We start from the raw sequence: 16,080 nt of genomic DNA, 5'->3' as shown, positions 1-16,080 counted from the left end.
CACACACACACACACACACACACACACACACACACACACACACACACACACACACACACACACACACACAGAGCGACTCACTTCTTCCCCCCACCCAGGCTAATTACAAAGCAGGGAGGCTGGTGGCTGGTTCAGTTGTCGTCAAGGTTCTCTCCAAGCAGCCCATTAAGATCAACACACTAGTAATTACAGTTAGTGAGACTGAAACACTTGGGGTTTCATTTATCAAGTATTTGTGGGTCTTTTTCATGTGCAAATAAGACAAATATGGCCTGTCCTTGATATACCAAGGTTCCGCAGTGCAGGTTTGTGCTGGTGAAATCAAAGAAACGCAGCACTGCTGAAAAGCGCATGTGCCTAATGCATATGTATTTTAGGGTGCTCTGATGTTGAACCACAAAAATATGGGAGGAGTGAATGGAAATTCATTTAAATGACCCGCTAAATCTGATTTATCATGATTAGCAGCCAGGGTGACCAAGGAATCTGCTTCTGTTATTTACCACCTTTGAAAAGCATGCCTTGATACAATTGGCTACCTTGCATTAACTGTGAGGAACTGTAAGGATCTTGGTCACTCGATAAATCAACCCCCGATCTCATTTGGATACGTCTCCCTCTCATTTCAATAATAGGTGGCACTTTCTATGGGTTGTTCCATATAGATATTTAACAGAATGTCAGCTTAGGGGTCCCTGTGGGCAAGATTCACCCACAGGGTTAAGGTTAGAGTTCTGGTCAGGCAGGAGCTTATGTCAAGCCTGTTTTAGTGAATATAAGGAGTTACCAGCCAACAAATTGTTATGACCAGTCACGGCGCTGGTGGTGTATGTTGCCCAGAATTCTGCTAGGATCCATAATAATGCTTGATAGAGCTGTTGTTGAAATGTTATGTATGGCTCATTGATATTCTCCTGACCTCTTTTTGATATTTAACTTATATAGAAGTTGGCATTCTGTTGAATATCTATAGGGAACTATCAGAAGAAAGTGTGACCAAACAAATTGTTGTAACGCTGTGAGCAAGATATACATGCACACATAGAGTTACACGTGTGTGTACTTGGTACTTGGTTTCATTTGTTGTGTTAGTTTGTCAAATCTCCTTTATCAGCCTAAGAAAACACAAGAAAGCAATAATGAGAATACTTGTCAAAAGTGTTGACAATGTAGATGGGTAGTTTTAATGAAAGAATAAATATGAAAATCTCTTTCCAAATATTTTTTGGCATGAAAATGGTCAAATTTAAATATTCTCCTCATCATGGCCTTCACACGGCCACAGACACACACAAACATGCTCAAATAAAGGGCCTTGCTCTTGGGCAGACTGAAGGGATTTCTGCTTTGCTCTGCCCCTGTGCAGGCTAAAAGCTCTTGGACTTGACCAAGTGCAGCTAAAACTACAACATTATTTTGCCTGTCATGTTCATGCCATATGCCCCCGCCCCGCGCACTACCCCCCCACTCCCCATTGCAAATCATGTTTATACCTCATGTAAAGATATTGTTTCTCCTCGGTTGGCCTCATAAATGATGTTGACGGCCGCTGACGGGAAACTTTATTCCCCAGCCAAGGGACACGGGGGGAGTGTTTACAGTGACATGCAAGGTATTGAGTTGATGGTCTTGTGAAGGCATTAAAGAGATGGGAGGGATGTTTTAATGTGGGACTTCTTCTGCTCTTTCTTGTTGTGTTTCTCTGGCCTTATATGTTTGTGTCTTTCCATTTGTGTCTCAGAAGACCTCGGGCAGAGAAGACAAACAAGTTTGTTTGCCATTATTAATCCCACAGGACTTCACCACACAGCTGACAGGGAGTTTCTTGGGGCTTGTATTTCCTGGATTTTCATCAGTGGTTTGGGTTGAGGAATGTGAGAGATTAGTTATCTGTGAAACAGGATGAACTTATCAAAGCTTGCTCATCAACTTCTGTTTAATATATTGATATATTGATATATATATAATAACTGACTCAGTCGTGGCTAGCTCTGAAGTCATTTTTTTTTCATACAAGGCCAAAAAATCACTTCTGATTGGATAATTGTAACCCCCGCCTCAACGGCAGCCCTAACCCCATTTGCCGCAGGGCCTCCCATAATCACTAAACAACATAAAAAAGTCAAATTGTGATAAAAATGGTGACAAAATGAGTCAGGTACATGTTTCACACACTAGGGCAAGAGTGACACCACTGGGTGCTTTTCCCTCCAGAGGTCCATCTGCACCTGCCAGAAAGAAAAGATGCAGCATTTGTTTAATTTGAATAATCATAGTGAATCACTTAACCTTTACTTATGATAAAGCATGCACCAACTGTTTCCTAGTCATTTTTTGTACAATTTTTTCCTTTTTCTTATTCTGCAATCCTGTAATTGTTTTGTACTAGTTTTCAGTTACTTTTCTTGTATTCATTTATTTATTTATTTATTTTTCATTCATTCATTTTTCATAGATTTTTTTTTTTTTTTTTTTTTTTTTTTAACAATATTCTTGATATAAAGCTCAGAATAAACCTGATTAGCTTATTTGAATGAACCATCAAAGCTTCCAAGACACATGGAAAAAATGTCTAGAACAAGATTGTCTGATGTTTTGGGGGTAGATTTGGCTTTATTGACGATCACTCTCTTTTATATATACCAAACAGAACAAAAATTATGAATATAAGTGAACAATAATGAAGTGAAATACAAATTGATACCAAACAAGTGGTATAAATTTGTCTTTCAGTTAGGCTGCAAGTAACAAGTAGCAGCAGCCTCTGTGACAAGAAGCTATGGGGTTGAAACATAACTAAAACTATGAGGTGTTTAGCTGGTTTGGCTAAGAGAATAGCAACATTAAATAGCGCTGTGCTGACTTCTGACTAGAGTTCTCATCGGGCCTGAAAATTAAGACCCGACCCGACCTGGGCCCTACTGGGCCAGCCCGAGGCCCGACCCGACCCGACTAATTAGCCGAACTTTAGGCCCGACAGCCCGATAAAGCCCGAGAAAAGAAAAAAAAATCGCCAAATTCGCCATTATTTAGCAGAGCCGGTCGGCCGCGGCACCGGGGCACCATCAGTCGGTATCAGGCGGGCCGGCCGCGGCACCGGCCAGCATCAGGCAGCTCACCTGTCAGATACGGCAGACCTGACGGGTGGGCGCGGTATCGGACGGTGCCGCGGCCGGCCCGCCTGATGCCGACTGATGGTGCCGCGGCATGTGCGGGTCAATACGGTAGTCTAGAAAACTGGAGATTTTTTTTTCTCGTGCGCCCCCAAGTAGATTGCGCCTTGGGCAGTTGCACTGCCCATAGCAAAAACCGTCCCTGCTGCCAAGTCTGCCAGCACAGCGGGATCCTGCTGCAACTCTCTCTCACTTGTTTGCGTTGCGCACGCACAGCTGTTTGTCTGTCTGTCACTGAAAGTTTAGCCTCCAAATCCAATCCAGTCTCTCACCACTCCACCAGTCACATAAAAATGAAACGTCATAATCAATAACAGAACACATAATTCTATTTTTTTATTTAAAAAAAAAAAAAAAAAAATCCCCCACAGAACCCGAAGCCCGACCCGCCCCGCCCAATTCACGTAAATTTTAGGCCCGACCCGACCCGAAAATGTCGGGTCGGGTCGGGTCGGGTCGGGTTCGGGCAGAATATGAGAACTCTACTTCTGACACTAACCTGATCTGTCCATATCCTGTCCTCTGTCTTTTAGAATGAATTGTGGATCTGCATCAACTCCACCCTTCCTGGTAAGTGAAGAATACTTGGCATTAAACCATGAAGGACAAGAGTCCAACTTTTATACAAAATCTGTTGGGTCTGCAGGACCTATGAAAAGTCTTGAATTGTTGTAAATTTGTTACATAAATTCAAGGCGTTAGGGATATAAAAAAGTCTTAAATTCAGTTTTAAAGCAGAATTGAAGGAGTGTGGTGGCGTGTTGGGTTGTACAGTCACTGGTTGTGATATGAGTCCATATGGTGTAGAGTGCAGATCAGGCCACATATTTTTGTCCAAACCCAAGACGGAAGCATAGTAACTGAGCCCGACCTGCACCCAACAGGCATTCTTTTTTTGTGTCTAAACCCAACCTGAGCCCCAGATTTTGCTTGTCCTCCATCGCTAGGCTACATTTACTGCCTGAAATAGCCTAAGTGTTGCCTTCAGTGTCGTCACGTTCAGGTCAGATATCCACACTCTAACATGGTGGTGAAATATTCTCATTAGGTGCTCTGTGCTACTAATCTCCAATACTAGATATTTGTGTCTCCTCATTCACATCCATAGCAAAGATAAGGCTGACCCGAAACCTTTGAAGCTTTGATAGTTTTTAGTTCGATAGCCTTGTTTTTTGGCAAAAAACACTAGAGGACAATGGGTTGCTATGGTGATATTGTATTGTTTCAAGAAAAAAATAATAATTATTAATTCATTCATTAATTATATTGCACAAAATTGTCTGTTTTTTGTAATTATATTCAACAATATTGGCACTTCATATAGCTTTAAATTTTCTGTTAACATCGATTGTTGTAAGTTAAGGTGTCTCCATCGGATTTCAGACACTGGCCATATAATTCTGGGTGTTATTACATGTGGATTCAGGTCACCAGGATATCAGGTTATACATTTCAATACAACGACAGAACATGAAAGTTAAAATACTCCAACTTTTTGTAATGCATATAATATATTGGACTGTTACACAGCCTATGTGTTGGACTGCTTACCCCCCCCCCCACCCACCCACAACACATACACATGCCCCATAGTGAAGCTTCAAATACTAAACTAGAATTGCTGCCAAAGCTTCAAAGGCCGGAAAAAAAAAAAAAAAAAAAAAAAAAAACGGTATTCGGGACAGCCCCAAGCAAAAACAGCCCCCAATATAACACTTTTAGCACCCAAACCACACAAATCTCAGTACCCATTTTTTCCATGCAGTTACAATTACTTGTCAGTACTGTCGTTTCTTCCTTGTGCAAGGTTAATATGCAGAGGTCGTTCATTTCCTCACAAAGGGGGAACTAGCACTATTCGTTTTATGTATTGGCATAATCCACATTGTTCACATTCATTTATGTGGTAGACATGTTATTTTGGGAGCATGTTTTGGCACGGTATGGAAGTGAACAGAGAGATATAAATACAGTATTCTGGATTAGCAGCCCAAAGGAGCACAGAGCAACTAATGAGGAGATTTCACCACAATGTGGACTACTATCATATCCAGGGAACTATATAACCCAGCACTCCACCAAAGTTCAGTGTAGGCCAGTTCAGATCAAATTTACAATTAGAGGAGGTGAAACTGCTAACCATGAAAAAAATCTTTTGTTTTTTCACCCTTCCCTACCTGTCTGTATGCACTCCAAACTCTGCATAAACACTTGCAACTGGACAAGGCAGGGGAGTTGGAGGATCCTCACAAACACATAGAGCCCAGTGTTACAGTTCCAATCGCAGGAAACACCAGGCTGGGATCAGCACTAGTGTCTCAGCACACTTCCACTAAATCAAACTCTACTCAACTTTTCAGAGCCTGAGAAATAGGTGTTGATTGTGTATGTGCGTGTGCGTGTGTGTGTGTGTGTATGATTAGTCCATTGCTCAAGTTGGCAGCCCAGCAACCACCTATGATGAGTCATAATACATATTACATTACATTTTTTTTTTATATAGGATGCTGCATTTTGATCGGTTACAGAAACATTACTGTGGTCTATATATCACACAATGGTGCACAGAATTAGACAAGATCAGTGTCTTCAGTTGCTACCAAACCAGCTTCAAATGATCTGAGATGGGTTAATTCAGACCTCAGTGTACTGGAACATTCATTGAAAAGGCCTTAAAGGGATAGCATACCCATTTTGAAAACAATAAAATGATATCATTGCCCTCCCCTCCAGCTGTTATGCAGGACCATAGTCCTAAAAACCCTAAAATATTTGCTTTTTAATGATATGATGTAGACAAGAGCAAGCAAACCTTAGCTTTTTGAATCTGTAACCTGCAAATATTTGGCTTTTTGTCATTAAATGACTAAAAGGAACAATGAAGTATCGACATCAATTTTTTTTTTTCTGGAGACTGACAAATCAGTCCATCAATTAGTCATTTCAGCTTATACAACATACTAAAGCGAGACACCTTGTCTTGCAATTCTACAAATTCTTGACATGAAACATGCCATGTGTCCGGAGCCTTATCAGCTGTGTGTATGTAGCAGTGTGAGCTGAATCGCTCAGCTAGGGAAGCTGTAAACACTTGTGAGGAAAGCAGACAGTGGATCAAAGGGCTAAATACTGCTGTCTGTGGAAGGAACAAATCCTCCTGTCAGAGCCTTAATGGCTTCCAGATAGGGAGGTATTGTTATGCTTACCTTGTTGCACACACTGAGCCCTTAACTCCCTGTCCACAGAAGTCCGGACAGCCTCAGAGGTCTGTAAAGGTTGGAGCTTTTAAAGGCAAAGCCTTCTGGTTTTCTTAACATCACTTGTGTCCAATTTATGATGTTCAGTACATTCCAGGAGTTATTTTGTGATTTATTTTTTGGTGTATATGCTTGCCTTCATCAACCTCTGTGCATGTTCTGTATCCCAGAATTCCTTTCAACAACCCCCAGAGAAGGTGTGTGAACTTTATGCTTTCAATCATGGTTATAGGCATGCAGACATATAAATATAGCTAGCTAACTAATTAGATCATAAACATATGGGGCCATCTTACACCTCACACAAAGCAGAGCCCAGTTCAACATGTGTCTTTCTGGTAGTCTCCAACCGGTGCAGTTGTGCTCATGAACTCGTGTCCATCTGAGCACCCATGGGCGTGTTGCTTTTAAACTGAAGGGTTGTTAGGCGCATTGTTGATGCATGACTATCTTGAGGCAGTTGAAAGCGATCACGTGATTGAGCAACAAAAAGCAGCTCTGAAGTCAGTGCTGCAGTTTTCTGTAATTTAAAGCTCATTATCAATATAGCAATGGGCGCCTACATAGGGGGCGCCAACGTGTGTCCACTCTGCTTGTTCCACACACAGGGACGCTGTTTCACCTCAGGGAGCGTCAATGGAGTCCTGCTGTTGATGTAGATGATCTGTTCGTGCACTTTCACTTGGTGCACAAATAGATCTGTTTCCTCTGCAAGCCTTCCCTCTTACCTGGCAAATGCACCATTATGATAGCAATCCACCAAGACGCAAGTGCACCTAGCTTTTAAAAGGAATGGGAGATGGCATTCTGATTGCTAATGGGTGTGTTCCTAAAACATGATTAAAGAAGAGACTAAATGCAACCCTTTGAACCAGGTGCCTGGCACAACAACCCTTTTTTCTGCTGTTAAAATAGCAAAAGTGGACTTGGACACACCCTATATGCACTTGTACCATATATATGTACATAGGGTACTTTTGGGTGATTAGTAGGATAGTAGAACATCACTTCCTGCTGGGCAGAGCTGTCTGTGGAGCATCAAACCCTGTGATTGTGTGGTGTTTCTTTTGTCCTCAGGAGTATCCAGGAAGTCAGATGGCTGGGTGGGTCTAGGCTGCTGTGAGCTGGCTATCTCAGCTGAGTGTCGCAGGGAATGCAAACAGGTGAAGCATTTCAAATATATCCTCACTTTTTCAAAAAGTGATAATGCTGCAGTCAGGTTTTCTTTGCCAACTCCAAAGAAGAAGACGAAAGAAGACTAAGAAGACTAAAAACCTACCTTTTCACTCTAGCCTTTAACTAGCTCCTATTTCATTCCGCACTGTGTTGTGTTTTATTGTTTTATTTGCATCTTTTTTATTGTTTTATTTGCATCTTTTTAAACATCTCAGTTTTAAACTCTTGATTTTAGCCTTTTCCTTTTTCATTCCACCCTGTGTTGTGTTTTATTCCATCATGCTGTCTTTTTTAATGTTTTATTTAATGTGTTTTATTATTATTGTGAAGCACTTTGAGCTGCAATGCTTGTATAATTCTTGTGTGCTATACAAATAAAGTTTTATTATTATTATCAGTGGTAAACTTGCTTGCCCAGTTTACCACCTTGATGGATGGGTCACAAATTTATCTCATGTGCACTCATGGTATATATCATAGAAAGTAGTGTCAAACAAATTTAAAGCAATTTAATCAAGAGTATATATTAAAACTTTTCTGAAGTATAATTGGTTGCTGCTTATATTGATGGTTGTTCGGTGTATGATAACTACCAAATTATTATGTTATGCTTCACTGTCTTTTTCATGTACCACTGCATCGCTTGTGATATCATTATGTTCTTCTTCTTCTTTATGTATTTGTCCCTCCCTACAGGCATCATCCAAAAATGATATTACAAAAATATGCAAAAAAGATACAGAGGTAAGTCCAAGAATTGCATAGGACAATATGCTGATCAAGTGGTTGTCAGCTGATAAGGAATTTATGAATAGACAAGTGCAATGACATCCTGTAAAAATGGGGCAAAAATAAAATAGTTAAGTCTAAAACCAAAGTCTAATCAAGTAAGAGTAGAAGTAACAATTTGTGTAGAAGTAGAGGCAGCAAGCATTTACTTAACCACAATAGCTATAGTATTTGTAATGAATTGTCTTTGACTTTGGTAAAATTTAACTTGATGTGGTAAACTGCTTGTAAGGCACTGGAAAGCATCATAAGTCCAATCATTAGGTTCAACTGGTGGTTCAACACTTAAAGAAGTAACTGTCTAGTTTAAAACAAGAAGTTAAATGTAATTTTTCTGATTTTTTTTTTCTCTTTTCTGGTTGTAATTTTTTAAGAAAAGTTTATTTATGCTTGTCTTCTGAAGTCAACAACCAGATCTCACACATCCTTGACCAAATTTTATATAAAACAAGGCTAATTCAAAAGCGAAAAAATGACTTTTACTTGTTTTTTAAAGTGTTCAATTAGTGACTTAATATGAAAGGATTCCTCTGGTGTTTTCCATATTGGCTTCGTTCTCTTGAGAAATTGCTGTGGCTGTTTGCCCACCATTGCTATGCACACCACTGTTAACTTTTTAACATTTTAGGGCCACTGTGAAAACAATGAAAAACAAAGGATTTTCAGACTAAAGCATAATATTATTGTTAGAATTGTATTAGAATATTACGAGAATAAAAGTTGTAACTTGAGAGTTTTTAGCTAATATAAGGAGGTTACAAACTGGAGAGCAGCCTGTGTACATGTCAAAAATGAGGGACGTGGAAGATTTGAGTGGTGGTTTGTATTGTACACCTCCATCCACAACACAAAATAACTATGTCAATCAAAGCAGCCATTTAGTGTGATACTTTAATTACCTCCCTAAAAAATGCTATCATGAAAAATAGTTGGAGCTACTGATAACAAATTTCAAAAATTATTTCTGATGGCAAAAAATGAGAACAGCAATTTACTAAGGGAAAAATGGAGAATGTGGAGAGCTCTCAAACACCAGAGAATTGAATTGAAGTGAATTCTTCAAACTGGACAGCAAGGCTGAGGCTGTTGTGACCAAGGCTTTTTTTATCTTCTCATTCCAGAAACCCCTCTACAGCTGCATAACCAAAAATGAAAGTAAGTCGTTGCTCACTTTGTCTCCTCTTCCCTCTCTGTCTCTCATTTTTGTCCTTCAGGGTTAGACTGATATATAGGGCTCGTTTTGATAATGGGGGACCTTTGTTAGTGGCATCGTGTGAGTAAAAGAGGGTGTCATCAGCATGGCATTAGAGGAAGATGAGCCTGATATAGATCAGTGACATGGAGAGATATGGAGTGAAAGTGTAATTACAACTTTATGGGATGGTAAACTAAATCATGCAGTTTTTCATTAAAATGGTTATGTCATGGTGGTGTAGAAGTAATCCTTCCAGTCCTCCAGTCCTTTTCTCCTCACTCAAACCAGAGGCTTTGCTGCGGATTAAAAAGTTACCCTCACATGTATGAGTGGGTTAGAAGCCTTTAAACTCTTCTGCATTACATTACTCACTTTCAGAAAGTCTCAAATCTTCCTCGATAACAAAGAGAGAGCTCAAGAATAATACTAAATAAGAAAATCCCCTTTTTTATCTCAGTTTGCCATCCCCTTAAAACAACTCGTTTCCATTTCTCGGTGTGTGCAAAAGATGTGTACACAAGGCCAAAGTTTCTGTGGAGGCACATATTTCCACATCGTCTGCTTTTTTTTTTTTTTTTTTTTTTTTTTTTTTTTTATATAAATTGTGTTTGTGTATGGAAAATGTGCATGTTTATACTTGTGTAGATGCAGCATTGACAAATGAGTCCTAAGGTTTTTGGGCAGGTTTATGTTTTCTGTTCAAAAGTCTACATTAAAAATAAGAGGACCTTTGATGGTTGTTCCGAGGCTTGTAGCAGCACCATGAGGTTCCTAGTGGCTGTTTCTTAGTCTAGATTTAAGTAAGAGGCTTTTCCTGTTCATTCCAAAGTCAAAATGAAAAACAAGAGGTTCTTATCGGCCGTTCCAAAGATTTTTACGGTTTACTTATGTTTTTTGCCTTGCTTTTATATATTTATTTCAACCTTGCTTTCTTCCCTTTTGCTGTTAGGATTATGAGGTTTTCCTTTTTCAACTGCCTTGGAAAGCACAGAGTGTTTTTTTTGAAAAGTATTACATCAGCAAAGATTGTTTTACTTCATTATATTGCATTAATTGGTGAAAAAAGGCTTAATGCTTTATGTCTTGTTATATTTTGCCATAGGGCAGGCTATGTGACACTGTGTGTTCTACATTCAATGTGTGTGGGTGTGTGTGTGTGTGTGTATCTGTGTGTGTGTTGTTCCTCAGTGGGCTCTACGTGCTGCAGCTATGCAGGGCGTCACACCACCTGCAGGGAGTACTGTCAGGCCATCTTCAGGACCGACTCATCGCCCACCGTCTCCCAGATCAACGCCGTCAAAGAGTATTGTCAGAGTCACAGCTCTCAGCTTATCAGCTGTGTCAGCAACTACACCAAGTCCTACCCTATCCGCAGCCCTATAGACAGTAAGCGCATTGACATTTTTCATTGTAACCACTGAACTGGCCCTCTTTTCCAGAGCAGTTTTGGGTTCTAGGGATCAAGCGATATTGATTTTTCAGTGCTGCCTTGGATAACCTACAGCCATGGCCAAAAGTTTTGAGAATGACACAAATATTAATTTTCACAAAGTCTGCTGCCTCAGTTTTAATGATGGCAATTTGCATATACTCCAGAATGTTATGAAGAGTGATCAGATGAGTCCCTCTTTGCCATGAAAATGAACTTAACCCCCCCCCCCCCCCCCCCCCCCCCCCCCACACACACACACACACACACACACACATGCACACACACACACACACACACACACACACACACAAAAACATTTCCACTTCCACTTCAGCCCTGCCACAAAAGGACAAGCTGACATCATGTCGGTGATTGTCTCGTTAACACAGGTGAGAGTGTTGATGAGGACAAGGCTGGAGATCACTCCGTCATGCTGACTGATTTAGAATAACAGACTGGAAGCTTTAAAAAAGAGGGTGGTGCTTGAAATCATTGTTCTTTCTCTGTTAACCATGGTTACGTGCAAGGAAACACAGTGCAGTCATCATTGTTTTGCACAAAAAGGGCTTCACAAGCAAGGATATTGCTGATAGTAAGACTGCACCTAAATCAACCATTTATTGGATCATCAAGAACTTCAAGGAAAGAGGTTCAATTGTTGTGAAGAAGGCTTCAGGACACCCAAGAAAGTTGAGAAAGCGCCAGGAGGCAGGTGTGAGTGCATCTGCACACACAGTGAGGCGAAGATTTTTGGAGGATGGCCTGGTGTCAAGAAGGGCAGCAAAGAAGCCATTTCTCTCCAGGAAAAACATCAGGGACAGACTGATATTCCGCAAAAGGTACAGGGATTGGACTGCTGAAGACTGGGGTTAAGTCATTTTCTCTGATGAATCCCCTTCCCGATTGTTTGGGGCATCCGGAAAAAAGCTTGTCCGGAGAAGAAAAGGTTAGTGCTACCATTAGTCCTGTGTCATGCCAACAGTAAAGCATCCTGAGACCATTCATGTGTGGGGTTGCTTCTCAGCCAAGGCAGTGGGCTAACTCACAGTTTTGCCTAAGGACACAGCCATGAATAAAGAATGGTACCAAAACATCCTCCGAGAGCAACGTCGCCCAACCATCCAAGAACAGTTTGGTGATGAACAATGCTTTTCCAGCATGATGGAGCACCTTGCCATAAGGCAAAAGTGATAACTAAGGTGCTCGGGGAACAAAACATCAAAATTTTGGGTCCATGGCCAGGAACCTCCCCAGACCTTAATCCCATTGAGAACTTGTGCTCAATCCTCAAGAGGTGGGTGGACTAACAAAAACCCACAAATTCTGACAAACTCCAAGCATTGATTAGGCAAGAATGGGCTGCCATCAGTCAGGATGTGGCCCAGAAGTTAATTGACAGCAATGTCAGAGCGAATTGCAGAGGTCTTGAAAAAGAGGGGTCAACACTGCAAATATTGACTCTTTGCATAAACTTAATGTAATTGTCAATAAAAGCCTTTGACACTTATAAAATGCTTGTAATTATACTTCAGTATACTATAGTAACATCTGACAAAAAAATCTAAAAACACTGAAGCAGCAAACTTTGTGAAGACTAATACTAATACTTGTGTCATTCTCAAAACTTTTGGCCACGGCTGTATATGTACAGCTGATATTCATCTGTAAAGAAAAAAGAAAAAAACAGAAAGTTGAAGCAGAGCCTCCACACACACCCACCGGAAGCCAGTAAAAGTTGATCAGGAGCAATCAAAGTCTACAGAAAACCTTTATCTTGGAAAGTTGATGGATTCAAATGGGTTTGAACACATGAATGAAACATAGTCCTGTGAAATATCTAGAGGACGCTGATCAGTCCCTTCCTCCTTCTCAGGTTTGTACTGCTGTGACCGGGCAGAGGATACCCACTGTCAGGTGGCCTGTCGGCGGATCCTGCGTACCATGACTACAGAGCATGAGATTATGGAGGGTTTGATCGAGGAGTGTGGCTCCCAGCCCCTCCCTCAGGACCCTCTGTGGCAGTGCTTTCTGGGCAGCGCCCACCCTCCTGCCAAGACTGACGTGGAGGCTTCCCCCCCTGCCAAGATGGACTGTGCTAAACTGCACTGCTGCTCCAAGGCCAACACCTCACTCTGCAGGTACCACCCAGCCGCCTGCCACCTGCTAACACACACACGCACTCATACACACACACACACACACACACACACACACACACACACACACGCACGCATGCCTGCACACATGCACACACACAGACATACACACATATTTTTAACCCTGCTTTTAAACAAGGAGTTTTGAGGAGTGTTAAGGACAGGCTATTCAAGCAAATGACACAATCAAAATGAGAAATGTATTGGAGCTGTGTTGTAGCTTTGCAGATAAGCAGCAGAATCCTCAGCACGTTTCATGTGTAACCAGTGATCAGAATTTGCAAATTGGAACAGAGCGGTGAAACACCTGATGGTTAAATGCAAGTTCTTTGGCTGGATATGTGTTTGGATTACATGTCCCCGCACCTTATTTAAATGACAATAACACAGGGAGAAGAATCATCTAAAAATAGCACTGAGTGTGCAGATTGAAACACCTTGTTGCCCATTTGTTTTATTACAAAACTGAAGCCTAGCAATGGTTTATGACGGAGTTATAGTATATAAATTACAGTATATCATAAGCTTTTTATATAGACTGGTGAGCTAAAGTAATAATGTGTTCGCTTATTGTCTTGGTGTGAAAGGTCTGTTTGTTGTTACATTAAAAAAACTGTGCAGCCTTTTTTGTTTTGATAACAGGCCAAGTTCAGTCATATGGTTTTGAATTAATTATACTATACACCATTTTGAATCATTCTGAGCTTAATCTCCTGCATACCCAGCACTATTTTTATTCATTCGTTTATTTTTTACTTCTGACCATATTACTGTTATTCCAACACTTTGCGGGAACATGAAATCTGAACACATATCCAGCCAAAGAAGTCACATTTAACCATCGGGTGTAGATGCACCACACTTCTATTCTGATATGGAAATTCTGATCACTCAGGTCACATGAAACAGGCGTAACCATGGCCAAACCAGTGATTTGAATGTTTGAGCCATTTACTACAATTTACCCACATTTGACATGGCAGCAAACCATTTTGCAAATCATGTGGAGGGAACTAAAGATTTCACAACATACAATCAAAATCCCCCACTTTTCAAATTTAAATGTTTGGTTTAAACACCACCTTATAATGTCCTGTTTCTGTGGCTAACAAAGTTGTGGCCGTTCTTAAACCCACAGAACTGATAATTGGCTGTGGAAAGCAACAGTTTCACTCGGCCCAGTTTGAAGTCATCAAAACAAAACAGTGCTGCTGCTTTTAGAAAAACTAATGTGGGCAACTATATGATGGCAATGGAAAACTGTTGTGAAGAGAGTTTGTAGTCTCTGAAAGTTCATTTTCATATTGTAGTGGAATGAATGGAAACCAATGGCTGGATAAAAGGTCTGTTTATACATTTTGTAGATATTACAGTAAACATGCAAAATCATTGATTCGGCCCTTTAAAGTTATCTTTAGTTAGTGCAGGGATGTAATGTGTTCTCACACACAGCACAAGTTCAGTACAGATGTATGGTGTTGAGCATTTCTTGTCCAAGTATAGCCTCTTCCTCTGCCCTGCCAGGGACATGTGTCAGGAGATCAGCACTAACTGGGGCATTCAGACGTGGCAGGAGTTTGACCAGCTCTGCGAATACAACCCGGTGGAGACGGAGCTCATCACCTGCCTGGCCGACGTCAGAGAGCCCTGCCAGCTTGGCTGCAAGGACCTCAGCTACTGCACCAACTTCAACAACAGGTCAGACTCCTGGCTACTACTATGCATGGGTTAAACCAATATGGACTTTTTTCCATGAAAAAGTCAACTAAATTTTTATTTTTCATGACTTAAGTTGTGACTGTTTATTTTGTTCTGTTAAGACTTTGGTTGTACTTCCAGGTTTTAGGGTCACAGAAATAAAAGGGTTACCACTCTTTCCAGAGCTTGGAGTTCGTGAAATCTCTCCATCTTTTAAACTGTTTGGTTGCCCAACTTTGAATACATAATAGCCTGCAGTTGTCCACTTTTAAAAATAATTTGCATTTCATACTTGGAAATGTGCATTAATTCACATTTCCTCTGCTGAATTTTCAAAAAATACACTTAAAATATGGGTAAAATTTGGATGGAAACATAAACGCAAATAAATGCATGGGACCACCTGGTGAGTGGTCTGCAGAAAGTCTGTTTTTTGGGGGTAAGGCCCCTTGATCTGACCTTAGGAGCTGTCAAATAAAAGCCCTGGGAGTATGTATGACAAGTTCCATATTCATGAGCAAAAGTGGGGTGAGGTCAGATGGTGGTTTGGATCTGTAGTTTCACTTCGTAAAATTCTTTGTGGACAAAGATATGTGCTTCCAAACAAGACTGCCATGATGTCAGATTTTCACTCCATGATTATTGTGGGGTAGCTTTGTCAGAAACCATCCAATCATTTCAGTTTTTCCTTGTGCCTCTCTCAACTGGCTTTGAGGTCAGTGCTACTCTGCAGGTCTATAAGCTCCATTTGTAGTATATTTGGAGCACTGTCCATATCAAGGGAGAAGGATTCTGCAAATATCTGGAAACTGCACTGAGACATACTCATCACCGCTGATTATGCATGAATGAATGAATAGTTTATTTTCAGTCATTATAAAGAACAATACACTTTTTGTGAATTTACAACAAAATATTATCATACCTGTACACACTGATTCATTACACACAAAAAATTTCCCACATCAATGACCAAAAAAAGGGAATAGGCTGAAGCCATATAATGGTACAGTGATTACCATATAATGTTCCATTAGGGCCTTGTTTGTTGGGCGATGGCTGAAATTTGCTATCAGCTGGCTTCAACTGCTGCATCACATTCTCTTTTTGCTCACTGAAAGAGTGTTTGCTGCGTAGACACGTCTCTCCAAAGTCGAGCAACTCATCTCTCCCTCCCTCATATCGAGCAGACTGCTCTGCATGT

General features: G+C 40.7%; 1 protein-coding gene across 1 annotated transcript in view; it reads left to right on the top strand.

The window, feature by feature from the left end:
* The window catches only part of reck (reversion-inducing-cysteine-rich protein with kazal motifs), an 87,416-nt gene that overhangs the window by 35,628 nt on the left and 35,708 nt on the right, over positions 1 to 16,080 (top strand). Inside the window, exons 4-10 of the mRNA XM_030079847.1 lie at positions 3,707 to 3,743; positions 7,508 to 7,593; positions 8,303 to 8,350; positions 9,517 to 9,550; positions 10,779 to 10,976; positions 12,896 to 13,160; positions 14,703 to 14,876. Coding sequence (XP_029935707.1) covers positions 3,707 to 3,743; positions 7,508 to 7,593; positions 8,303 to 8,350; positions 9,517 to 9,550; positions 10,779 to 10,976; positions 12,896 to 13,160; positions 14,703 to 14,876 — 842 coding nt within the window. The remainder of the gene's footprint in view (positions 1 to 3,706; positions 3,744 to 7,507; positions 7,594 to 8,302; positions 8,351 to 9,516; positions 9,551 to 10,778; positions 10,977 to 12,895; positions 13,161 to 14,702; positions 14,877 to 16,080) is intronic.

This window comes from Myripristis murdjan, chromosome 20, assembly GCF_902150065.1.
Source record: "Myripristis murdjan chromosome 20, fMyrMur1.1, whole genome shotgun sequence".
In the NCBI taxonomy this organism is placed as follows: Eukaryota; Metazoa; Chordata; class Actinopteri; order Holocentriformes; family Holocentridae; genus Myripristis; species Myripristis murdjan.
This window is presented reverse-complemented; position numbering and strand designations above follow the sequence as displayed.